We start from the raw sequence: 26,862 nt of genomic DNA, 5'->3' as shown, positions 1-26,862 counted from the left end.
ATTTGGATAATACTTACGCTGAAAAGTTACCATATAAAAAACGAATTCCAATTTTCCTTAAAAGTCAGGAGTTAAAAACATATGAAATTTCATATAAGTAATAGAAAAATTAGTTTAATGTTTTTTAATAATTGCAGTTTAAATTGTGATGATATTTTTTAATTAATTGGTTATAACAGTTATTTTTTTATTATGATAAAAAGGTTTTATAATTATTATAATTGTGAAGCAGAGGAGCAGGTAGGTGGTGGGTGGGAAGAGGAGAATGAGTTCAAAGAGAGCTTCATCGAGATTACAGGCTTTGATCAATCACATCCAGTGTTCGTATTCCGTGCCCACCAACCCCAACATTTTGGATAAACCCATCGTTTTGAAGAAGAGAGCAGCAGTTCTGATCTGTGTCTTCGAAGGCGGCGATGGGAGTCTGCGAGTAATCCTAACCAAGCGCTCTTCCTCTCTCTCAACCCACTCTGGTTTCTTTCTCACTCATTGCAATCAATGTTGTTCTGTTTTCCTATTTCAATTCGATTTTCACCTCACTGTAATATCTGCAGGTGAAGTGGCTTTGCCAGGTGGCAAGAGGGAAGAAGGTGATGCTGACGATGTACAAACAGCGTTGAGAGAGGCCAAGGAGGAAATTGGCTTGGACCCTTCTCTTGTTTCTGTCATTACTCCTCTCCAACCCTGGCATACAAGGGTAAAATTCTCTCTCTTTTTTATTTTTTTCATCTTATTAATATCTTTTCGGACTTAGCAATACTAAAAATGACATGTAATGAAATGTTTTTAGGTGTAGAGACAATTGGTGACTATAACATCATATGAGTAATTAAATGCTTCCAAAATATGGAACCTAGTATATTTCAATCCAATTGTGTCGATCCATTTCTTTGATTCAGGTTATTAACCACCCTCCTGCCCACAAGTTCCAACCTTGTTGGAATCAGGGTTCTAATTCTGGGGAAAACTTGCTTCCTTTAAACCCAAGATTCCTAATCAGATGAGTTGAGTCCTGCAATTCTTGAGTAGGCTATTATTTTACTATTTTGTAGTATAGTGCTACTATCTTCCCTAAGACTAGCTTTTGTATCGAATTATTATCTGCCGAGCTAATATCAGGAGGACCTTACTAAGATTAAAGCTTCTTCAATTATGCCCAGTTTGGGTTGACTTTTATCCTAGGGGATATTTTCAATTATAAGACTCTATTATTGAGACTTTTTAAAGCATTGAATGCAGAGTTTCTATTAGTTTGTAAGTGCTTACGAGAAAAATAGATGATAGCTTTTAAAAAAGTTGAGATGAGTTAGTTGGTTTTAATGTGAGAAGTTTGATTCAATTTTACATTTTTAATTCATTCTATTTTACTCTCGTGAATACTCAGATTTATCCAAGCTGACTGACTCGTGTCCACAGAAATAAAGAAATCTAGTTAGTGTTTTTTCTTTTTTACAGTATTGGCAAACACGTAATCCAGGATTAGAGGCACACATTAATTATTTTAACTAATTAAAAATATCTTTGAACTTTAGATTTTTGCATAACTCAATACCCTTACAAAGCAGTTTTTAAGTACAGTATGGTGTCACCATAGTACCTGTGCTTGGAGTACTGACGGACAAGGATGCATTTTCACCAATTTTAAACTCAGCTGAAGTAGAAGAAATATTTGATGTTCCATTGGAGATGTTCCTCAAGGTTTGTTCTACTGTATTTGTTCTTTTGTATACTTATTTTTCCGGTTTGAAATTTTGGGGCACTTTCTGACATAAAGGCAAATGAACTTAATTTCTGACATCATGGCTGAATGCAGAATGATAACAGAAGAGCTGAGGAAAGAGAATGGATGGAGGAGAAGTATCTTTCACATTATTTTGATTATGAGTTTGGGAACAAGAAGTATGTGATATGGGCTATAACTGCTTCAATCTTAATTGGGACGGCTACTCTTTTACTTCAGCGGTTCCCTGATTTTCTAGAACAGAGGCCTACAATATGGGGAGGGATGACTGAAGGTGACAAGCTCATGCTGCAGAATATTTCTAATACCAAATAATGAACTTATGCATAAATAAATTAATATTTAGAAGTTATTTCTTAGTAACTTCTCTGAAATCTAATTTTTATCTCACTCATGAGTTGATTTTAGTTTATGGAGAAATTATAGTTGTTTTTTATTCTTACTTTTCTCTTCTATTAGGTTCGTATAGTAACGACTGATATGTATGTGTGTTAGATGGATGCTTAATAATATGTTTCAATGGGAATTTTATAGCCAGTTTATATACATCGCATGTTTTTACAGAACATTGTGAATTTTTGCATATAGCTGCTGGACCATGGTTCGGATATTAATCTTACACACACTAAATGAATCTTGGACATGTAATTAATAGTATTTACAAATCAGTGACAATTGTATTTTATGACGACTACTCAGTTTATATTATAAAGTGGAAAAAAGGAAAAAGTTGGTTAGCCTCTTGTGTAGTTTTCAATGTTGCGTCAGTCTGCATTATAGCAAATTGTTCACGCGACTAATGTGGATTGTGGAGTGTGTTGAGCTTCTTTTTTTTATATATAGAATTTTCTTGTAAAAATTTATAGAATGGGGTTAAAGACATGGATTTTTAGTGACACCGAAGCAACCAGTTCTAGCTTTTAATTAGTTTATTAGCAAACCCATTTTATTTATACTCGCCTCATTCAGGAAAAGTACGTCCATCAATCAAGTAAATGCAGAAGCTGTTTATTTAGCTTCTGCGTGATGTTATATGAAGAGTTGCTTGGAGTGCATTTGTGTATAAATAAACTGAAGGCAGCATTTTTTAAAAAATTTATATTTCATTTATGAGATCTTGAGCAAATGCAAAGCATTATAGATGCAGTGCCTGATGAATCAAGCTATTTTTCAGTGCAAAAGTTGTCTATATGTCACGGTGGGTGAATTTCAGTCAACGGCAAACTATAAGACATAGGTTAAGAGAACGAATAAGCAAAAGTACCTTCCTAGTTCATTCGGTGTTTCTCATAAATTAAAAGGTAAAATGTAGTAACCTTTGCAATGAAACACAAAATATGAAGGAATCCAAAAATATTTTGAGAAAAAAGTAACTTTTAATTTTTTTTTCAAATTTATGCTAATATAGGAATCACAGCCTGGAAACCCCTAGCTTGTTACAAATGGAGAAGAAAATAGTGAATGACTCTTACACTTAAACTCGGAATTTCCTGTATAAGAGGAATTCATGAATCTTACTAATGTTTAAGGACAATGAAAATCCTCTCAGGAAAGGAAAGGTAAAATGTAAACAAAGTAGCTGAATAGCGCAGCATAAAGACCGTGTTATTATAACTATGACTCTCAGCTGAAAACCTCATAAAATTTCTCAGTGACAAGTAAACCTGAGTCTATTGACTCCAAGGGATCCTTTCTAAGACGGTGTCTCAAGCAGTTGGGAATGACAGTAGCAATATCCTCTGCACTTACTTTGTCTCTTCCCTTCAGAGCAGCAAGAGCTTTTGCAGCCCTATTTGTTACAATGTCTCCTCTTAGTCCATCCACATTCAACTCTGCACACACCTTGGAGATTTTCACCTTGAGATCTTGATCAATTTGAACAGAAGAAAGAACACTCCTTGCTGAGGAAATTTGGTCCTGGAGCTTATCTTGCTCAGCTTTGTACGAATCACGAAACTCCTTTGGGTTCTTGTCAAATCGACCTCTCTCCTCCACAATCTTCACTCTGAGCTCAGCATCCCTGACAGTTCCAACTTGAGCGTGCATTCCAAACCTATCCAACAGCTGGGGCCGGAGCTCCCCTTCTTCAGGGTTGCCCGAGCCAATTAGGATAAAGCGTGCAGGATGTGAGATAGAAATTCCCTCTCTCTCCACTGTGTTCCATCCTGATGCAGCAGAATCCAACAACACATCCACCAAGTGATCATCCAAAAGGTTAACTTCATCAACATATAGGATTCCCCTATTAGCTTTAGCCAGTAGTCCAGGCTCAAATGCCTTCACACCCTCAGTCAATGCTTTCTCAATGTCAATTGTTCCGCACACTCTATCTTCTGTAGCTCCCAATGGCAAATCAACCATGTTAATTTTCGTCAACACCACAGAAAGATTCTCTCCTTGTAGTACACGCTCTCTCACCTCAACACCCATGAATTCTGGATCTTCTGGGTCTGAGTTATAGGGGTCACCAGCAACAACCTTGATTTCGGGAAGTAAATCAACCAATGACCGAACCGTTGTGGATTTCCCTGTTCCCCTGTCCCCCATGATCATCACGCCTCCAATCTTAGGATCAATCACATTAAGGAGGAGACAGAGTTTCATTTCATCCTGTCCAACTATGGCAGCAAACGGGTACACTGGTCTTTGGCTTTCTTTAGCAGCAGTACTCTGATTCTGAATATCAAAAGTTTACTGAGTTGGGTTCTTGTAAAATGCATACACAATCCTTAATTTCCAATAACTCTAGCACTAATTTTGAAAGTAAAAAACATAAATAAGCTAGGTATTTCAACATAGTATACATTCAAATATGAGCTCATTTTTATTCCTCTCATTCTCACCTTGCAATTTTCCAACAATCAACCATACTCTAAATGCACATGCGTGTAAGAGTAACAGAAGCCATATAAACTTTAAAGGGAAAAGAAAAATGAATAAATAACGTACGCACTAACAGGTAAATACTATTCATAGCTATTACTTTGTTAACTTTTATGGTAACTATCTAATTGATCAACAATGGATGGTTTGTGTTTGACAAAAATATTTTACACACACACACACAGTACATGCTCATTAAACTAAAGAAAAATATCATAATATAGTCTAAAAGTCTGCCTTCAACCCAAAATCTGTTTAAAAATCATTTGGAATCCTGAATGACTCAACACACATCTACAAAAGAATGGAAATCTTTACAACAAATAATGCAATCCAAAACACAAATAAAGACATCAGAAAGAACATCCAGACCTCAAAAACCCAATATCGTACCAACCTGTTCTACAGAGTTAACCTCAGTGGCAACACTTGAAACTGAGAACTGAGACCTTCCCTTTATGCCGTGGATTCCAATTCCTCCATAAAACTTCCGCCCATAGCTCTGCCCTGCAAAGTCACAAGCACTATACTTAGATTCTAACAATCAAACAATGGCCACAAGAACCCACGACGATTCATTTCCAGCTACAAACTCCCCAAGGAGTAACAAATTCACAAATTTGGCAGAGAGAAATAACATATACGAAAGGGGTCTTCCACACTCCCTCAAAGAACATATTGAAGGCAAAAAAAACAAAAAAGCTGGCAAAGCAATGTACCTGAGGTTAGAGAGAGAGTGTGAACGGAAGGCTTGGAAGAAGCAGAAGAAGAAGAAGAAGAGAAATAGCGTGAAGGCAGAAGAGCAATTGAAGTGCCCAACGTGGACGCCATAGGCGGAGAAGAGAAGGAGTGTTTGCTCTATGAAGCAGCTTCTTTGTTTTGTTCTTTATTCACCAATCATAGCAGCTGGCATGCCTCCTATTGGCCTCCCAGCCTCTGGATAAGAAGATAGATAGATTTCATTCTTCTCTCTCTTCTTATTTTTCTTCTTTTAATTAAAACAAAAATAACTCAATTAAATTAATAATTCCTTCAAGTTTACAAATATTATCTTAAAACGCCATCTACTCCTACATTACATTTTTATTAAGGCCCAAAATAACTAGATCAACTCCTAACCATGTTTTTAAATTAAATGATTATGTGTATTTTTGTTAATAGTAAATGATAGAAATAATATTGCGGTGGATAAAGGTATTAAATACACGCAAAAACAATCCACGCTATCAATAATAAATTAACTAAAATAAGGATGACCTGAGGTGAATTCGATATTTGTAGGTTTGAATTTTTAGTGAGGTACAACCACGGTTATCAATATATCTTCGATTCCTGAAATTTTCAGCAATTTTTTTGCGGTATAACTCGTTTTTAATCATATAACATCATTGCAACGTATGAAACATTATTCATGTTTTTTTACCTATATGACTGTTTTAAACTAAACAAAAATAGAATAAGCAATCCAGTTTTTAATTAGAAAAAAAAAAGGGTCTCGGTATCTGATTTGATGAATGTGTAAACAGGATACTTCAGAACGGTCAAAATGGGTAATTTGGTCTGACCTGACTCAACTCACTATGGATTAACTAATTAATGAGTCAATCCAGTCCGATTTATTTATTAGTGAACCAAAAAAATTCGAACCTGGTCCGATTCACCATGAATTGGCGGGTTAAATGGATTAGCTCAAGGATTTACTTAATTAAAAAAAATATTTTTTTTATTTTTCTTTCGGTCAAAACTAAATTATAATTATAATTAAAATCTAAATAAACTTTTAATTCATTTCAAATACAAACCAAAATCACAAAAATAGAAATTATTTATGTGTTGCTAAAAAAAACTAGTATGATCCAAATGCAAAGCTCAATTTAACAAAAAACACTTGTGTGATCATTTATTTACAGGTGGTTGATGAGCACTCAACTCACCAAAGATTCAACCCATGTGAGTCGGATTCTAGGTGAGTCAGGTCAAAAATCAACCCATATTAAAATTTATAAAAAAAATTTAACCAAATCCGAGTTCCAATCCACTTTGACAGCCATATTATAATTACTATTTTTTTAAATTACTTTAACATTTGGGGTAAATTATTTACTTTATAAGAGGTTTTATTTTACTTTGAAATCCTATAATGGTATGTTATTTTTTACATTATTTTTAAAACTTTCTTTTGCAAGTTATTGTATTACTTTTAAAAATGATTTTTATTTCAGTTTTGTTTTAATAAGAAAGTTTCGTTATAAGTATATTTTCATGCTTTTGTAATCTAAATTTTAATTAATATGATTAAACAATTAATTTAAATATTATGATTATTAACTTTTTATTCTTAAAACGAAAAATCATGTACAAGGCACAAATCTTGGATATAAAACCTTCATCATACAATAACATAAACATGTTTCAAGATGATTTTGTATAACTCTTCAACTTGTTTACACGGCTCACTTGGTGAAACCATGTGTGTGTCTCTATATGTGACTGGGCCAGTGATCTTGAGTAGTGGAAAACACTTGCATGGCTTCTCTGAAAGCTGGTAACGCAGAGTCTCTCAAAGTGACCAAAACTTTGAAGCCCTCTTTCTTCTGAGAAGAGGCAGTTGAATAAGGCAAAAAGAAGCAAGGCTCAACACTCCCAAGCAGGTTCCTTCCAAGGGGCAAAACAGTAACTGGGCCTCCCCACCCAAAGTCCACAGTGGAGTGGCCCAAGTGCCTCCAATCAGTAAACCCACTCACCTCTCTTCCTGCTGTGATCCCATCACCGAAATGCAGCTCCTGGTAATCTATGTATGACCGCACATACTCATCGCTCACATTGCTTTTACTCTTTTTTATTAGCTCTGCAGTTTCCCAAATGGGTCTTTCGATCAAGTTCTTCGCACTCAACACTACGTACATTGGCACACAACCATTGCCCCAATACCCACCAGCCAGTGCTGGCTTTACCAGTCTCCGTATGTTGATTGAGTACGCAAACTTCACCTTCTCCTCACCCTGGATTCCACACGCCATCACCCTGTCTCACAAACAATCTTCATATCATCATCAAAACTTCAAATGCTAATTGAAAAAGACAACCTTTTCCGCTGTTTAATCCGCCCCCAACACGTTATTAGAAACAAGGGACAATTCAACAAAAAAAAGAATCTAAGGGACAGAAAAAAAGTTGTGTATCTACTCCTTCACTGAAAATATCACACTATGCTATTTCTTCTTTTTTCCGATGTAAGAATAAGATGAACTTAAATTATTGTGACACTTACTTGGCTCTCCAAATGTAGGCACCAAGAGCCTCAAAAACGGTGAAGTTGAACCCAGATTGCTCCAGCAAGGATCTCTTCAACATGTGCAAGCACTCATCCTTCACATGAAAGCACTCTCTCGCAACCCCGCCAACGCCCTCTTCGTACGGCAAAACCCCTTTTTCCAAACGCAGAAACTCATCGATCAACGCTGAATCCACTCTTGGCGGCTTCCTGGGACCCAATAACCTATCACGCTCCCACACCGTCTCCACCGTCATCCGCGTGGCCCCGCGCGCCAGCTCCGCCACCGCGTTGAAGAACAGCGTGCCCCCCATGCCGTCGCATAGCGCATGGTGCATGGCGGCGCCAAGGACGAACCCGCCGCACGCGAAGACCGTGACCTGGAGTATGCAGGGGTGCTCCATCCCCTCCTCAGGACCCGGGTCGGGCACCAACTGCTCCGCGAGAGGCGAGGCCGGGTCGTCAAGGTGGTTGACGGAGTGGAGGGTGAAATCGGCGGCGGCGCGGACGAGAGGGATGCCCTGGCCAGCGGCACACCAGAGTTCGAGACGGTGGGGGGAGGTTGGGCGGCGGCGGAGCGTGGCGGCGAGGGGGTAGAATTGGGTGAGCGCGTTGGAGATGGAGGAGGAGATGACGTCGAAGGGGTCGAGAGAGGTAGGTGAAGCGGTTGAAGTGTACGCGCGGAGGTAACGAAAGGTGAGGTGAAGGTTGGGGTCGGTGTCGAGGTGGGAGAGAGGGAGTGAGTGGTCCTGAAGGAAGGGTGGGTGAGAAGGGATTACGACAATGCGCTCTAAGGTTTTCATCCTTTCCATGCTTAATGTCTGATCTTGTTAATGTTCTTGTTTCTGAGTATGATGCTCTGTTCCATTCTTGCTCTTGTTTCTGCTTCTTTTATGGGTGAGGTTTTTGGAGTTTGGATGCACTGCTCCAACCAGAAACAAAGCATGGTTAATACAGTTAAATGATACCACGTCAACAATAATACGTATAATTAAAAGAATGGTGATTTTTTTTAGTTTTTTAAATATAAAATTGACATTTCAAGTGTCTTAAATGTTATAGTTTATGAATTTTCAAATCTAAAAATCCTCCATAAATATAATTTAATCTATAAACCTTAGGCTGAAGTTGTAAGATGAATATAAGAAGATATGGGACGTGGAGCATGCTGCATCCCATATTCCCACCAAACACATTACACACCAACTCCACATAGTATAATCAGATCATTCAGCTATTCTAAACTCTCACATATGTTCAATTCAATTCATACAAATTATAACACGTACTTTTCTAAAAAAAATAATTATAAATAATAAACGAGTCCTCAACTATGGGCCAACGTAATGTGTGTGTTTTGATTGCTTGGGTATTGAATCATGCTAGTAGGACAGTTTAGAGAATTTCTTCCTGGACCCATGTTTTCATACCGTACCTACAAACAAGTTAAAAAGTCAAATTTATCCTCTCTTCTTCTCTCCTCCCCCACACAGCACCTCCATACTTTACTCAACCTTCACCCCATTTTTTACTTCTACCTTAACTCATTAGCGGGAAAAAATTAGTGAGTAAGCCTAACTCAATCTCATAAAACCAACTTATAAGTTTTGAGGATTGTTCTAACTTATATATTATGAATTAGTCTTATCTCTAGTCGATGTGGAACTTCCAACATAAGAATTAATGATGAAAGACATGAAATGTAAATTTCGGATTCTAAAGTTTGTGTGTATTTTAAATTGTATGATCTAAAATGTAATTTTGTATTATAAATTGTACAATACAAAATGTAATTTATTATTATGGACTTTATAGTCCAAAATATATATCGATTGAAAATTATAACAGGTATAATTGAAAATTTAAAATATATAGTGATGTAAAAAGAAAATATAATAGTACATAAATAAATGCCACATAATATAATAGAATCAAATAAACATATAATATTTATATTAATAATTATACTGTCTCAGTCGTCCATGGTCTAACTTGAAGCTTGAATCTAAGTCTGTAGATAATTTGTCTATAAACCAATCTAAACACATGTAACACCTACTTTACATTTATTATAAAGTTTGAAACATACAACAAAACTATTGGATCCAGGAAATGGACCAAAGACTCTTTAAGAAATTTTTATTTTATTAACATATGATTTAGAAGATATTGTATCTTATAATCATTATATTTTTGGACTTATAAATTATGATGCAAAACCTTAAAAACTATAAATAAAATTCAAATGCAAAACTTAGAAACTTGAATCTTTTTCTTGAAATACAGTTAACTTTAAATTAAATTATTCAATCTTTATCTATTATCTAATTTAGAACCCCCAAAGTCTAGGTCAGAATAGTAATTTTATTCTAGAAGTTAAATAAATTTAATCATTTTAAGTTAATTTTTTAAAATGCATATTTTTAATATATTTTTATTTTATTTTTAACAAACCAAAATTAAATGTTAACCCGCTTAACTGCACTAAAAAATTACAATCCATTTCTTTTAATACCTAATTTGGTTCTCTAATTTTATTTAAAAATTTTAAAAAATCTCTAATTTTTCATTTGTCCAATTTAGTTCTTCAATTTCTTAAAAATTTCAATTTAGTCATTTCTGTTAAATTGATGTTAACGTCATACCCGTATAGTGTCACATGTCATGTTATTGTCACATGACAGTACTTGTTTTCAATTTAGTCTTCTTATTTATCATTTTGATCCAATTTGGTCTTTTTTTTTTAAATGAAGCAATTTGGTCTTTCTCCAATTTGAGACCAAATTAGTTATTAAACATAATTACAAATTATATAAACATGTTAAAATATTTTTTAAAGATTTATATATCAAATTATTCCACCTAAATATTCAATTTTCTTTTTACATTTTTACATAAAAAATCTGTATTTAAACTTATAATTTTTTTAATATTAAAAATGTAAATGTAAAGTGACACTTGTAATTTTTAAATTTTCAATGTGACAAATATTTTTAATTTGACAAGTGTCACTTTATATTTACATTTTTTAATATTTTTAAAATATTATAAGTTTAAATACGATTATTTTTATGTAAAAATATAAAAAATAAAATAATTTGGATATTTAGATGAAGTGATTTCATATATAAATTTTTTAAAAAAAATTTAACATGTATATATAAATTGTAATTAAATTTAGTTAATAATTTGATCTTAAAATTGAGAAGGACCAAATTGCCATTTTAAGAAAAGAAAGAACCAAATTGGATCAAAATTATAAATAAGGGAACAAAATTAAAAACAAACGTCATGTAACACTAACATGACATATAATAGTGTATGTATAGACATGAGACTAATGTCAATTTAACATAAATAACTAAATTCAATAATTTAAAAAATTGAAGGACTAATTAAACAAATAAAATATTAAATTAATTTTAAAAATTCTGAACTCAATCAAATTTTTTTGAGTGGTCTGTCGAATCAGAACGAACCATGTCGTCTCCATTTCATTCCTCTTAAAGCAAATCCTTATAGGATATGCTCTTGGTCAAGCAAATCAACAACTCTCTCACCGTACTCACCAACTACTTTAAATGCCTGCAACATGTTTGATTTTAGAAAAGAGAGTTAAAAAAAAAAGAGACTAAACAAATAATAAAGTTATTTTATATTTTATATTTGTTCTTGGTTTTGTTTGGCTTGTTTGGAATTCTCGGTCTTCGGTTTCAGAGTTAGTTATACTAAATATTTGTGAAAAAGATCTCACAATCTTTACCCTTTTGCAAACCTAAGATAGACTGAATCATTTGATAGTTATCATTATGTAAGTTAATTGAGAGTAATAATCTAGTTAAGATAACTTTTAGTTTCTCGGTTATGGTCGTCGACTTTTGTTAATACACCCTGGACGAACTCGAAACTACTCAAGGTTCCTAGATGTGTTCAGTCTCAAGGAGGGTGATTTTTGGACCATAAATGTTTGGTGGTACCGTACAATATTATTGTGTAGAAGATAAAGTTTAGAAAACAGTCTATTTATGCGTAAAAATAAAAATAAAAATACACATATTTTTACTTTTAGTATACAAGAGTAATTTAATATTTTGACTCTACAAAATCAACTCTTTACGTAACCGAGGGAAAAATAAAGTATCAGCGTCACTTGCTTTTTGATGTCTCTTTCTTTCTCAAGTGATACCAATAAGCAAAGAGAGCAAATATTTAAGTTTTTAGCTTATAGAAGGAATGATACTTAGGAATCTCGTATATATGTTTTTTAACACGAGAAGAGTCTCCTTGTGCGAGTTATGCAATGTCCGAAGGCATGTTTGGAAAGTTAGATAGGGTGATAAATGACAAAGTATAGGAATTTTTTGGAAGACTGCAGGGGTCAGCCAGAGCCAATGGAAATGAACAAGTGAAGAATAGAACTACAATTTGGTTGTGTCGTGTTGCGTCCTAGTATTTTCCCAGTCATCAAACTACCAAACGCCATCATCACTGGAGGGGAACGCAACAAAATTATTTGAGATGAGTTTCAGAACTTGGAATTTTCCTCAACTCTTACTAAAATATACCTCTCAGCTTCTCTCACGCCTTCTAATGTTTACACTCTTTCTCGCTATATATACTTACTACCTCTGCACCGCTTCTCACATTCTCACACACACATTTTATCATACACCTTCTTCGCTCCCTCAACATGTTCAAATCCAAACCCTGCTTCTTCTGCCTTATGGTTCTGCTCCTCTTATTACCCAGCTATAAATCTCGTCCTCTCCAAACTCCACCTACCTTCAAGAGGTTTCCAGCCCAACTTTCAAGCTACGGAGCCCAGGCCCAGGCCCGTCCTGGTGTGAGCCTCTTGTTCTCCGAATTTGAAGAAAGCCCACGTAAGCCTGGGAGACTTGCCCCTGAAGGCCCAGACCCAAAGCACCATTGATAAACTCTAGGAGTTTAGTGATTGGAGAGAATTTTCTTAATGTTTGGAGAGAAATCGTTTTGTTGCTCTGCATACTTGATAATTTAAGTTTTACTCAAAAAAATAATTTACACAATGTGTGTAATCATTTACGGGTGCATTTAGGTATATCACTTCTTTAAAGAACTATACTTTGAGATCTTTGAGTGCTGTAAACGTATCATTTCAGTTCTATATTGCAATTATAGTTAATGAAATTCTCAAGTATAATTTGTTAATAATGGATATCTCTTATGCATAAGACAAAACAGAGTAATGTGGTAGAGGTATGGCATAATAGATTTAAGAAACTCAATTAGAATAAGCTTTAATGTTACACTAAAAGGGAATATATGTAAATATAATTCATTTTTCACAACAATAATTTATAGAGTAAGAAATATCTAATATATTACAAATGAAACTTATTTCAAATCTTAACCACCTCTTTTATTGTCTACTGATCTTGGAAACAACTATTAAGGTAATAATTAAAACATGCATTTTATATCATAATTATTTAGATACTATGATTTTTGAACGATATATATTTTTATACTTTGCTAACCGCACTAAGTGCACAACTAATAAAGAGATTGAAGTTTAAGTATAAAAATCTAAAAGATTAATATAAAAGAATGTTTGTGTATTAAATAAAATAAGTAACTGAATTGCGAAGTAACTGAAATAAAATAAGTAAGAAGAGAACATAAATAAACATTGTTTTAAATTTTGTAAAAGAGTTAGTGTAGGTATTGAGAAGATTTGAAACATGTATGATAACTCAGAATCATAAATCACTATACTACGGAGCTATCAAAACAGGTAATCTGGCTCGACCCGGCTCAATCCAAGGTTGATCATTTAGTGAGTCAATCCAACCCAACTCACTTATTAGCGAGTCAAAAAAATTTGAACCTGGTCCGGTCCACCACGAGTTGGCTCACGAGCTCACTTAATCTAAAAAAATACAATTTTTTTATTTTTTTTCAGTCAAAACTAAATTATAATTATAATTAAAATATAAATAAACTTTAATGCTATCCAAATACAAACCAAAATCACAAAAATATAAATTATCTATGCATTGACTAAAAAAAACAACTTAGCATGACCCAAATGCACAATCCAATTTAACAGAAAACACTTGTATGACCCTTTATTTGTGGGTTGGTGAGCTAACCCGCCTCACCACGGGTTCAACCCGGGTGAGTCGAGTAAAAAATCAATCCGTATTAAAATTTGTAAAAAAATTTCAACCTAACCCAGCCCGAACCCGTGGTAAGCCGAATTGACTCGCGGGTTCCAACCCATTTTGACAGTTCTATTACACTACTACCAAATAATCAAACATGACTCTGATTTTAATTAAAATTATATAATATAATTATTCAATCTTAAGGTGATTAGGCATTTAAGCAAGATTTATTGTAGACACTAAACAATAGTCAAATTTAGGTCAAATTCACATTAACAAAACATAATATTATGTTTAACTAAAATTATAAGATAATGAATTTATAGATTTTTACTAAGGTTTAGCTTTTTTTAATCTATGCTTAATATAAAATTTAAATTTACACTTAAATTCTTAAATAAGCCAATGGGTTTAAACTACTTAACTATAAGCTCACTTTCTTTTAAATTTCAATCAAATAATACACTTTACAAACCAATAATTAAATGTCTTACTAAAACCTTCACGTTTTATAATACTATAGTATAGTATACTTATTTTTTGTTTTATCGTGTATAGTTTGACATTTAAACTAATTTCATTGGATATTGAATAAAGTTATAATGGAACACCAGCAGCATTCACTTAATGGGATTAAATTTAGAAAAGTAAAAGTATACAATCATAATATGTAAGATTAGGGAAAGAAAGCCAAAATATCATACGCATTTTGCACCCAAAGATGACTAAAGAAGTTAGGATGTATATTTATATAAGATGACGACAGAAAGGAAAGGCCGAATAATCTCAATAGCGCCTAGTCAATCTTTTCAAACGACAAAGCGTTTTTTGTCCTAAAGGAAAAAACTAAAAGTTATTTGTAATGGTGTGTAGCGTGGTGATGAGGGATGATGATATACATTAGCACAAGAACCATGATTGCATGATGCATGAGCGTATATGATGTTTAGAAAGATGGCTTTATATGCTTTAACATCACCTATGCTAATTAATTTGCCATCTTTTTGACAAGCATGAATTTAATTACATATGCAACAATTATCTACTCCAACTAGGTATCAATATCAAATCCAGGCTTCAACCACCCACTTTACCCCTTTCAACCAAAGATACACGCCACGGGTGTGTTCGAAATCAATTTAAAATTTTAATATTGGAAGTTTTCACATACGTTTTCGTTTTCGTCAATGTTTCCAGTGTAAGTATATTGAGGTAATGTTATTATAGTTAATTAATATATTTGGGGTATTATTTGTTTTAAATTTCGTAGTTTATATTTATGTCACACATTTATCCTTAAGGGTGTGTTCCTTTTTATAGATGGATATGGGAGAGAGTGTGAAGATGGATTTGTGTAGATTTAGGAGGATGAATATTTGTGTTTTTTTGAGTGGATTTAGAGGGTAAAGTGAGTGGATTTGGAGATAAGTTTTATGAAAGTTAGTGAAAGATTTGATTGATGTGATAAATAAAATAAATTGTAAAAATATATAGAATTAGAAAGTTACCAAAATACCCTTGATGGAAAAAAAGAATGATTTTATAGTTTGATGTTATAAAAATAATTATAATTAATTAATACGAATTAAAAAAATATTAAAATTATATGAAACTTTTTTTAAAAAAAATTATGAATGTAAAAGAAATTTATAGAATTAAATTTTTAAATAAAGTTATACAATTAATTTTTAAACAAAATTAAAACAAATTAAAAAAAAGTTAAAAAAAAACACATACGCACCGGTGTCGACACTGGTGTTAAGGTCTTCTAGGCACCGGTTACGTAACCGGTGCCCTCTCACTCACACACACCACTGCTGCAGTCACTCACCACCTTATTTCACACACTTTTACACACCATCTTAGTAATATATATGAAGAGGATAAAAAAGTAAATGTTTGAATATCATCCCAGATCTCTCCAAAGTTGAGGGGATGAATTTTTAGAATAAACCCGCAAATCAATCGTCGCTTTTCTGCTTAAATCGTTGAATGAGAACACATAATATTTTTAAATCCATCTTCTCTAATACACGTGAACAGTAGAAACCTTTCAAACGAACCGAAGCTAAAAGATGTATAGAGAGATTGAAAGAGAAAAATGTATTTAAATTGACAAGGATTTGTTAGAATTCATCCAATAGTCTCATACAGTTTAGTAGTTAAAATTAACATAAGTTTAAATACATATTTCTCTTTCAACTCTACGAAATGTATTTTAAAGATAAAATCATGAAAGAGCTCTAAACTCCAAATCAAATAATACATCAACATCCTATCAATATTATCTAAATGTATATATTTTAAATTTTAAATAACTAAAATATTAAGTTATTAATTCTATTTTAATTTTGTGTTGATAGGTCTCTTTTCGATCATACTCATATATAAAAGTTTGAATGAGATATTAGGTCTGGATTTACCCAACCCAATAAGGCCCATTAAGCTCAATAATATGGAGATATTTCAAGATACTCCTATAAGAATAAATATTCTATATTAACGGTAACGATGACAAATCTAGTAGTCTGAGTATACCATAATATTTCTTAATACCATATATTTATATATATTTATAGAATACTATATAAGAGATATGTTTATACAATATTATTATGATTATTGTTTAATTAAGGTAAGTCATTATTCTACAAACATTATTTGATATCATGTTATCAATATATTCATTCTTTCTTACAAAAAATTATAATTTTTTTATTAACTTGAACGTTAGATAATTTTTTAAAGGTGAATCTTTTTGTGTTTCAACCCTCAAAAACATCTCACCACCTCATCTCAATTTCTTGATAAGAACAAAATCCAAATCAGATCATAAAATAAAAGACAATAAAATAGTTAAATGGTCAAATAATAAATGGTTAAATGTTATCTCATTAAAGAAGTTAATTGAATATAAAAATTCTAAAAAGAATACAGTTTGTTAGGAAAGATAGAAAATGAAATTGACCATCAGAATATACATAAACAAGATAAGTAAAAGAGAAAAGATACACTGAATACTCCAAGTTAGAGGTCTCCATACCACTCGTCTAAAACAAATTTAAATATAAAAATATTTTAAAAAAATAAAGAGTTAGCAATTATTTTAGCCAAATTTATATTTTTAAGTCTGGTAATTAATTATTGTATAATTTAAAAGATTTAACTACTAAATAAGTCACTTATGTTTTTAAAAATAAAAATATACATGTGAAAATTTTAAAATATATAACTAAAGTGTGAAGAGGAATTTTGGTATGAATTTTAACTGCATAACTATATATCCATCCCATTGTGTCCTAGTTAAAAATGATTGAATTACACTCCCATAGACTAATTAAAAAAGTATTTGTTAAAAATTTCACATCAATTAAGATAAATTAAAATAAAATATATAAAAATACGTAAATCTCAACTCAGAAATCAAATTTGACATTAAATTCTTCACATTATTACCCAGTGATATTAAATTATATTTAGATTACTGGGAAAATTGTTGAAAAGGATTAAATATCGACGACCTTGCTATTGTTTCATGAACAAGAAATAAATTACTTCATAAAACTTTTAATTATTTAAATTATTATTAACAAAAAAAACTTATTTTAAAACATGTTTTTTTAAAGTCTATAAGTTATACTTTAGTTCAATTTTATTTACAAAAACTCTTAAAAGTTTTACTTTTGTCAAATAGCACAGATTCCAGACAGGACTCCTTTGACCTCAATAAACTATTGTCCCATGGTCATTTTCAAATGGTTGTATTTCACGTGAATTTGAGACTTAGAATGTATCTAGCATTAGAAAAACACTTAAAATATATTAGGTCATTCACATTCAAGCCAAGAAAATGAAAAACCCCTACATCTGACACGGCAATAGTAGACATTATCCAACATATTGTTTTCCACAGAGAATAGCCACAACATAAGGACGATTAAAATACTATGGGTGATACTGTAACAACACATCGTTCCGCGACAACAAAAGACACACTCCTTTTGTAATGCATCATTCTGTTACTCCAGAAAGGCCTTCATGGGGTCATTAGGGTCAATATCAGCAATAAGTGGGAGATCAACCGCTATAGATTCCAGACTCAACCCTTCGTCTCTCAGCTTTTTTATTACTTCCTCAAAAACAACTTCGTTGCCACTTTCAGTGAGATGCAAACCATCACTACATTTCAATCACCAAAACCAAACATATAATCACACGTCACTCTTCGCTTCATAATTGTACAAAACAAAAATCTTAAACTTTTCTCAGACCTTAGATAATCTTTTTTCCGGTGTTGCATTTTGTTCCAGAGATCAATCACAGGTATTCCACATTCTCCGGCCACCGCAATGCATGCTCTAGCATACTCACCGGCTGCTTCGTTTGTCCTTTCAGAAAGACCCTGTGGATTTTCTACATACGGATGTCTACAATAGATATATATAAATTAACTTATTCATGTTTAACCTCTATTCTATACTGTACTCTAACTAGACCATATCAACGGAGAAAATCAAATACTACCAGCGACAACATGAAGAACAAACGACCAATAAAACATTACCTACAACGTAGTTCCTCATCAATTGGAGGAGGAGTTATGAGGAGCACCAAAGTTGTGGGCCATCGCTTCTGCAGTTCAAAGGAAAACTTGTATTATTTATTCATGTTTCCAACATTGAATTGAAAAAAATAAATAAATAATTAGGCAGGCTTATTTTGAAGTAATTTTGTTTCCTTTAAAATTAGAGAAGCATAAAGCAAAAACCCACAGGCACTTTCACACGTAAATTGGATTAAAAATGCCTCTTATAGTTCAATGTGAAAGAAAGGACAGATACATCCTTAGTTTATTGCTTTAGACATCTACACATCATATCACTTTAGAGGAATTAAATTCTTATTACTTGTACTCCATTGCTAGCATCTACTTTTCTCTACAACATCCTTTCAAACTTTTGCAGATGAATATAGTCCATACGTTCATTCTACACCCATTAAACTAAAAATACTCATATCATACAACAAGTGTAAGCATTCATTAGAGATAACCTTCCTCTTGAATGTGGGCCACGTCATTAGCAACTAAGAAGGACTAATAATCACATAAATTTAACTATTTATAGTTTTAACAAATTTTCACAAAGCATATAATCTAATTTTATTAACTTTTTTTTAATTAAAAAAAATAGTTGTGTTAGGTGAAGATTAATCGAGACTATAGACTACATGATGTGTGTTTTCTTTAGTAAAGATGAATTTGATATTTCTATTATACACTTCTCAATCTCTCTTTCACCTAATCCATCTATTTAAAAATACTAGTCACGATTCCACATCCAAACCCAAAATGGAAAGTAAATTCTTAATTAAAAGTGTGAAGCGTTTGTGCTAACGAACTTTTGGTAAGAGATGATGTCTAAGTCCTTAAGGAGAAGCACCAAATTCTTGCAGTCCTAAATGCGGGTCTTCCACGTAATCCTATCTAACATTCATACATAACAGCTCATTGTCGCCAAAGCAGAATAATATAATTGCATGGGAGCCAAAGAAAAGACACGAGAAAGAAGACACGGAAGGGTTTAGGTCGTGAAAACAATGGTAGGCTCCTTTCAACTAACCCTTCCCAGTTTCCCCAAAAGAAAACCAATAAAAAAGTGGACCTTTACACAAAGGTCTCGTGCAAACTCCATTCCCATGGGAGAAAAAAAAAATGCATAAAAAAGCAAAGAAGGAGGGTCCCTTTTGACAGGGTAACATGGCCAAGTGGTAAACGAAACCAAACACACTTCCCATTCCCACGGCGATGCACGTGTAAGAGCTGAAAACACCTCTCATTTCTCAATTCTCATTCAATTCCGAAACCCCACATATACATATATATAATATATATTTGACCACCCAAGACAAACAAAATCATCATAACCTTCTACCCCACCAAACCTCAAATAATTAACCCCTTCTGCGGCATGCAACACACACAACAAAACCACGCTTATCAACCCGCAAGAGTCAAAAGGCTGAACTAAAATAAGTAAATAAAAAAAGAAACTTTTCACATCCCTTAAAAAACAGTGTCACTGAGTCAGTGATTCTTTTCTGGGTTTCAACACCCTACAACTTTTCCCTAATCATTTAATCTAAAACACTTGGAGGCTAATTTACCTTGAAGAAGGAAACAATGGAGTGAAGGTTCCGCTTGTATTCATGGAGAGGCACGTGCTGAAAAGCAGAACATCTATCAGGAAGGCAAGCGTCGTTGGCCCCAAAGAAAACCGTCACAGCAATCGGCGCTGCTTCGGTTCCACCGTCACCGCCCTGTGACGCCGGGAAAACCCTCTCCAACACCTTCAACGCCCACCGCGTGTTGTACCCGCTGTAACCTCTCAGCACCACATCAGCCTGAACAACAACCAACCCCATTTGCAAAAAAGTAAAAACTTTACCTTGAAACGTTCAAACCGACAAAAAAAAAACGAAAGAACAGGGTTGGTTGGTTGGTTAAGGGTAGAAGGGATACCGTGCGAGAGAAATGGTGGGTGAGAGAAGCACCCCATCCACCTGGTGAGAAAGAGTCTTCGGTGATCGAATCACCGAAGAGGTAAATCTTTGGCCTTGTCATGTTTTTGGGTGAGAGGGACAGAGGTGTTTGGTGGGTGCAGGCGAAGGAGTGAGTAGTGAGTGGAGAACGCGGATTGGATTGCGTTTGGGGTGCTACGATGTTGATGCATTTGAGATTAAATAAAGCTGACAATGGTTTTTAGGTTTGGGTGGAAAAAGGCTGCAAATATTTAAATGCACCCAATTCATTGCATTGCACTAAAAAGGCATGTGGTGACAGAGACACTGCCAGGGGCGGCGAGCGACAGGGACAGATGGGACTCCAGCACTTCACATTTTTTTTTTTAACTCCACATGTAACAAAAAGACGATGAAAGTAGAGAGTAACTATAACATTTTCTTTTTTTTAAGATATTAATATATTGTTATTTTTTTCCTTTGAAAAATTATATATTTACTTTTATTTAATTACATCTTTTATTATACAATAAATTTTATGTCAATTATAAGGAATATACTCCTTAAACTAAAGAGTTTTGTTTAGATCAAGGGATGAATAGAATGAATAGAAAGTAAATAAAAGAAAATAGAAAATGAAACATTTTGATTAAGACTTTGTTTATTTGGAGGTAATTATTATTTACTGTAGATCGGAAGCAATGATTTAGAGGATTTTTTATTTTTATTATTTTGTGAAATTGGAAATGGGAGAAATGAGTCATTTGTGAGATCCTTATCTATTTTGCATCTCATTTCTCACATGAGATTTGAAAATAATTTTAAACATTTTATTATTATATTCTTGTTATTTTATATAGGACAATGATATTATGATTCATATTTTTTTACTTTTATCATTTATTTTTTGGCATGATTTAGTATGAGTCATTAATTTTTTTTAAAAAAAAAAAATAGTGGTACATTAATCAATGGTTCACACTAAGTCACCTCAGAGAGTAAAGATTAGAAGTCAAAAAATAAGAGTCATAGTATAATTTTACTTTTATATGATTAAGAAAATAACACAATAGCGGAGTGAAGAAACTAGATATGTTATATTTGAAATCGAATATGTTATTAAAGAATGAAATTACAACCAAATCTCTCGTTGAAGAAGCAAATTGAATTAGGATCTCTTATTATTAAAAAGCAAATGGAACCTATTTCGTTTTACTTGGATCTCATTCCAACTTCATTTTTGATAAAGAAAAAAAAAATTAAATTAATTAGTTTTTGAAATCAATAACATTGAATAATATTTATTTTATTCAAATAATAAATATTATTATTACAATTTTTTTCTTTAATAAATACAAATTATTAAAATAATTTATTTTCATATCAATTATATTATAACATTTATTTTATTCAAATAATAAATATTATTAATAACTTTTTTCATCATCAAAATAAATTTAAAAATAAATTACAATTTATCAAAATATCATTTTATATTACATTTAACATGAATCTTACAATTCCAGTAATCTTATTTTCTTTTATCTAAATATCATTTTTATACTCTTAAAACAACTCCATTATCATCTTCAAATTCCTTAAAAAGAACAGCATAAACTTCATCCTCAAATTCTCTCAAATCAATCATCTCACTCTTCCTCAAATCATTATCCTCAAAAGAACACACCCTAAAAGATAAAGTTGAATAGGGAAAAGTGTACATAATGGATGGGAGGAAACACCTCAGACCATCGAATATGTCTTGGACTGAAGGGCCGAGTATATTTAAACTCAAGAAATGTGGTGCAGGCAACAATCAAAAGGAACCTAATATATCTAAATAAGAGAAATATACATTACTGTATGACGCGAGTAAGATGGAAGAGGAAACCTTGACATTACATACCACAGATGAAGACCGAGGTAATTACGACAATAAAGGCAATTAACATTCATCCATTTAAGTACACCAACAGTTGGTTGGTAGTACAATCCTCGTTAGCAAAATTAATAGATAAGAGAGGGATGTAGACTAATAAAATTCGATTAAGGAAGTCCTAAAACTAGTAGTTATCACAAACCTTAGGCTCATGAAGTTTGACTCATATAAGTAATATAAAAAGTATTATTCATGAGGTAAAAATTACATTGTTCATTATTACTCTATTTTATCTCTATTGTCTAAAAACTGACTTGGAGGTCTGAATAACTTTGCAGGCTCCACACCAAGATTATTCCCTCGCAATGAAAGAGTATACTTCGGAAGCAAACCACAACGAGAAAAAAAAATTAGTGGACCCATGTGATCTTGAAATTCCTTGGCTCATATATATTTTATATCCTGGATGATATATATATATATATATATATATATATATATATATATATATATATATATATATATATATATATATAATTATATATAATTATATTTATCTGGTATGAAAAAAAAATTATATTAATTTAATTAAAGTGGTAGAATAAATTAAATTGTATACTAATATATTTGGATCATAATTTATTTTAAAATAATTAAATATAGAAGATAAATTTTGAAATCATGAATAAACATTAAAATACATTTTAAATTAAAATAAAAATATTATAATAAAATTAATCATGTAACATTAACAAAGTATATAACTTATTAACCAGCTAAATGGTGAGGGAAAACTTCCCGAACTTGATGGAAGAAAAAGAACGGTGAGAGAGCGTCTTGTACGATGAGAGAGAATGGTGAGAAGCTAATGGGAAGATGCGGCATTGTGCAATTTAATTGAAGGTAGAATAGAGATATAAGATTTTATGGGGGTGCAGGAAGAAGAACCCGAAAATTGGTTGAGTTTCGTTTCAGAAAAGCTAGAGAAGTCCAGCCCAATCAACGAGCTGGGCTAAGTAAAACATTGGGCCGCTTAGAAATTTAACAGATGGCCCGTTCTTTCCCCTTCTCCGCACTCGAAGCAGCAGAAAACCGCTCTCACTATTCTGCGCGGCGAAGGCGAAGGCATCAGAACATCACCGCGCACCCAAAAGGTTTATTCTAACCTTAGTACTCCTTTTCCTTATTTGTGCTTAAACAGAACCAAACCTCTTCAGCCAGCATTCATTTCACGCTCAATTATTTAATTTTCTCTAAATTCAACTCAATTCCGGTAAATAATCGTTATATTGATTTTAGGGATCGATATGCTGGGAAAGACGAGGAAGGTTTCGGCGCGTGGCGAGGCCGTGGCAGCGAACTACGCGTTTGGCCCTGCGGAAGATGACGTCATCATCAAACACCGGCTTCTCACGCGCACGACGACCACCAGGGGCGACCCTCCATTGAAAAAGCTTCAGAAGAAGTTCACCTCGTTCGTCTCCGAGGTTGATAAAGACGAAGACAACTACAACGACTGCGAAAAACTCGCCAGAGCCTTCTTGCAGGAGCTGACGACCTTCGAGATTCCGCTTCTGAAGAGCAAGGCGATTGTGGAGGCCAACGTTAGGGAGAAGGAGAATTTCAACGAGTTGAAGGAGGAGATGAATCGCCAGATCCTGCAGGCGCAGGCTGACATTGAAGATCTCAAGAAGCAGCTGGAGGAGAGCAAGGTCGAGAGGCGGCACAAGGAGGAGTGCGAGGCTATTAGGAAGTTGATTGCGCTGCAGCCACCCAGGTCGGAGACAATGAAGGTTATTTCGGAGTTGGAGAAAGAAATTGCGGCGCTGGACACGGAGAACACGGCTGGTTCCAGGTTGTTGGAGCTCAGGAAGAAGCAATTTGCATTGTTGTTACATGTGGTATGTGTAATTTTGAACCCTGCTTAATGCTTATGCTGTTATCGTATAATATGATTGTTGAGGAGTTTTGCTTCGGTGAATTATTGGGCTAGTGTAGATAGATGCTTGATCCTGATATATTAGGGCTAGAGAATGTAACCAGTGTTAGAATAGTGTGCTTATAATGAGAAGGGATCGTAGTGGTGCTGCAAGTATGGAATAAAACTTGGTGGATGGGATGCCGTTTTGAAAATTGAACACCCTCTAGATTTGTGTGGTATTTAGAATTTGATTCAAATGATATTTGGATGCAATCACGGACATATATGAAAAACTGCATTCACACTGAAAATGTATCTTTTTCTCATGCAATTTAATTGTCGTCTCGTACTCACAAGGTGCGAGTGGTATCTATTGCATGCTGTTTTTGGTGGTGAAAAGAGGGCGTGTACAACGTATCGCTTGTAATTTGGGTCTAATTATTTTTAGAGATAGAACTTGTCTTGCAAGTGAGGAGAAAAGTGAAGAAACATAAAAGTGAAGAGAAAAGAAGTAGCAAAAAGAATGCAAAAACAGATACAGAGAACATTGAATAAACTGAAATATAAACAAAAGCTTTTGGGGTAAGAAGTTGATATTTGCCTTTAGCTCACCTTTAAGACATTTATACAAAAGGAGGTCTGAAATGGGAAAGGCTTGCCACTAGTGACTGGATTTAGATTGGACGGTTGGGGGAAGACGGATGAATTAGTAAATGGATGGCTGACAAAATGAGAGCGAAGAAGGGAAAATATTGGAAGACTTGTCAGGGGGAGGGTGTGAGGAGGGGATTGGGTAGGAGGGGGGAGTTGGCTAGGGAGGTGAGGGTAGACAGACAAGACTTCCCTTGTATCTGGGGAAGCCTTGGGCCTCTGTTTGGGTTATGTTTTCTTACCGTTTTCTGCATTTGAATTTCAATAAACCAGAGGACTACCCCTGCATTCCAAGCAGCCTGTCCCCGAATATTATTGGTTGATTTCAGTCTGTAACAGAAGTAGAAGTTGTGAGATGATAGCCTGATGTTTTTAAACCTGGAACTTTTTTGTGCACCTTAGAAAAGTAAAGAGAAACAAGAGAATACAAGGTTTGAAATACATTTGAAAGGTTAACTTGAGCAAACAAAGCTGTATTTCATGGTTATTTCTTTGAGGGCATGCAACATTTACATTGGTGATTAGGATGAAAATTGTATAATCGTATAAATACATTAGTGGCTCTGGACTGGAAAAAGTTGCAATTTTAAAATTTATCATGTAAAATTGCTTTGAAACTCATAAAGTTGTTGTCTTGTAAAATGTGCTGATAATGAAATCTCCTGCAATATTTTCTCCTTGGAGTTTTTTACTAGAGACTTCAGAATGAATGAACATATTTCAATTTCCCTAATTGCCCTTCGAATTAAATCGTGACCGTGTAATTTTCTCCAAAAGTGACCCATATGATGCATTTTGATAGGATGGGGAAAGGAAATTAAAGGGTTAAAAGTTTTTATCGGTTAAAAATAGAATATTATATATAATAATTATTTTAAATTTTAATTCCCTAAAGTTATATGATGATATTTGTAGGGAAGTTGTTGATATCTTGTAGGTTGTTGTGTATATTCCTTCGTACCTATTACAAAAGGAATGAAAATATCAATGTTCATCTTTTATCTTTTCTATAGTTTTAATGATAGTCTTTTAGCTATTTTAAAATAGTGTAGCCATTAGCTTCCTAACAGTGTTGCTTTTCTTATTTTTATTTATTGACTTGTGGAATGAAATATTTATATCTCTGTCATGACAAGTGCTAACCTTTGTTAGCAGTGCAAACTAAAACACATGTATTGAAAGAGTCAGTAGAGTTTCTGCGAAGCTCTTTGGTTCAAGGATATCTTCATATACTATTATGTATTTTCTATTTGCCTATAATTTCCCATGTCAAATGAACTTTGTTCTTCAATCTATCCTGTCATAGCCTATATATATCTTATGAATTATAACCATCACTGGGACAGGTGAATTATCTTGTTTAATATCTGTAATTGTTAACTGCAAATTAAGACAAAGTGTGGTTAGTGATATTATATGTTGCGGTCTTCATCGGTTCTGTTGACTGTTGATGATAATATTTATCCTGGTTCCTATCCTTGTTGCAGGTGGATGAGTTGCAAAACACAATTGAGGAAGAGCAGAAGAGCCTAGTTGAGGAGATGAGAATGGCAACCGAGGAGCTTAAGAATGGGCTGGAGGACACAAGTGGGGCGGAAGCAATGGCAATTGACCAGTAACTAAATCGAACTTCAATCTTCCTGTTGTAACATTCTTACATTTCAGTCTTGGTTTTTTGTACTCACAGTTTTTAGGAACCATATGTAAATGAAACATCAATGTTATTGTGCTAATACTTAGACCTTAGTAATACTAAATGCATTTTTGATGAAAAAAAAAGAAAAAGTAATACTTAGTGCATTTTGTTTCGATTTTTCTATCAAATTTTATGTAGCCATTCCTTCGTTG

General features: G+C 33.4%; 5 protein-coding genes across 5 annotated transcripts; 2 read left to right on the top strand and 3 right to left on the bottom strand.

Annotated features, from left to right (window-relative positions):
• Positions 1-216: 216 nt before the first annotated feature.
• LOC114187889 (nudix hydrolase 15, mitochondrial-like) lies at positions 217-2,287 on the top strand. The gene is made up of 4 exons (XM_028076287.2): positions 217-473; positions 555-697; positions 1,579-1,698; positions 1,814-2,287. The coding sequence occupies exons 1-4, from the start codon at positions 266-268 to the stop codon at positions 2,054-2,056; spliced, it is 714 nt and encodes a 237-aa protein (XP_027932088.1). The 5' UTR covers positions 217-265; the 3' UTR covers positions 2,057-2,287.
• Positions 2,288-3,097: 810 nt separating this feature from the next.
• LOC114187888 (magnesium-chelatase subunit ChlI, chloroplastic) lies at positions 3,098-5,576 on the bottom strand. The gene is made up of 3 exons (XM_028076286.2): positions 5,344-5,576; positions 5,022-5,131; positions 3,098-4,417 (listed from the first exon to the last, which is right to left on the bottom strand). Exons 1-3 carry the CDS (start codon positions 5,453-5,455, stop codon positions 3,365-3,367), a joined length of 1,275 nt encoding a protein of 424 aa, XP_027932087.2. The 5' UTR covers positions 5,456-5,576; the 3' UTR covers positions 3,098-3,364.
• Positions 5,577-6,927: 1,351 nt separating this feature from the next.
• LOC114186940 (HXXXD-type acyl-transferase family protein) lies at positions 6,928-8,819 on the bottom strand. Its single transcript, XM_028075018.2, has 2 exons — positions 7,896-8,819; positions 6,928-7,648 (listed from the first exon to the last, which is right to left on the bottom strand). Exons 1-2 carry the CDS (start codon positions 8,708-8,710, stop codon positions 7,105-7,107), a joined length of 1,359 nt encoding a protein of 452 aa, XP_027930819.2. The 5' UTR covers positions 8,711-8,819; the 3' UTR covers positions 6,928-7,104.
• Positions 8,820-17,856: 9,037 nt separating this feature from the next.
• On the bottom strand, positions 17,857-20,808 carry LOC114187086 (SGNH hydrolase-type esterase superfamily protein). Its single transcript, XM_028075214.2, has 5 exons — positions 20,565-20,808; positions 20,210-20,446; positions 18,609-18,676; positions 18,316-18,471; positions 17,857-18,223 (listed from the first exon to the last, which is right to left on the bottom strand). The coding sequence occupies exons 1-5, from the start codon at positions 20,664-20,666 to the stop codon at positions 18,064-18,066; spliced, it is 723 nt and encodes a 240-aa protein (XP_027931015.2). The 5' UTR covers positions 20,667-20,808; the 3' UTR covers positions 17,857-18,063.
• Positions 20,809-23,440: 2,632 nt separating this feature from the next.
• On the top strand, positions 23,441-26,823 carry LOC114186804 (THO complex subunit 7A-like). The gene is made up of 3 exons (XM_028074826.2): positions 23,441-23,596; positions 23,742-24,343; positions 26,502-26,823. The coding sequence occupies exons 1-3, from the start codon at positions 23,491-23,493 to the stop codon at positions 26,631-26,633; spliced, it is 840 nt and encodes a 279-aa protein (XP_027930627.1). The 5' UTR covers positions 23,441-23,490; the 3' UTR covers positions 26,634-26,823.
• Positions 26,824-26,862: the final 39 nt, after the last annotated feature.

This window comes from Vigna unguiculata, chromosome 6 (genome assembly GCF_037176805.1).
Source record: "Vigna unguiculata cultivar grain cowpea cultivar isolate G323 ecotype 2 chromosome 6, ASM3717680v1, whole genome shotgun sequence".
NCBI classification, from domain to species: Eukaryota; Viridiplantae; Streptophyta; class Magnoliopsida; order Fabales; family Fabaceae; genus Vigna; species Vigna unguiculata.
This window is presented reverse-complemented; position numbering and strand designations above follow the sequence as displayed.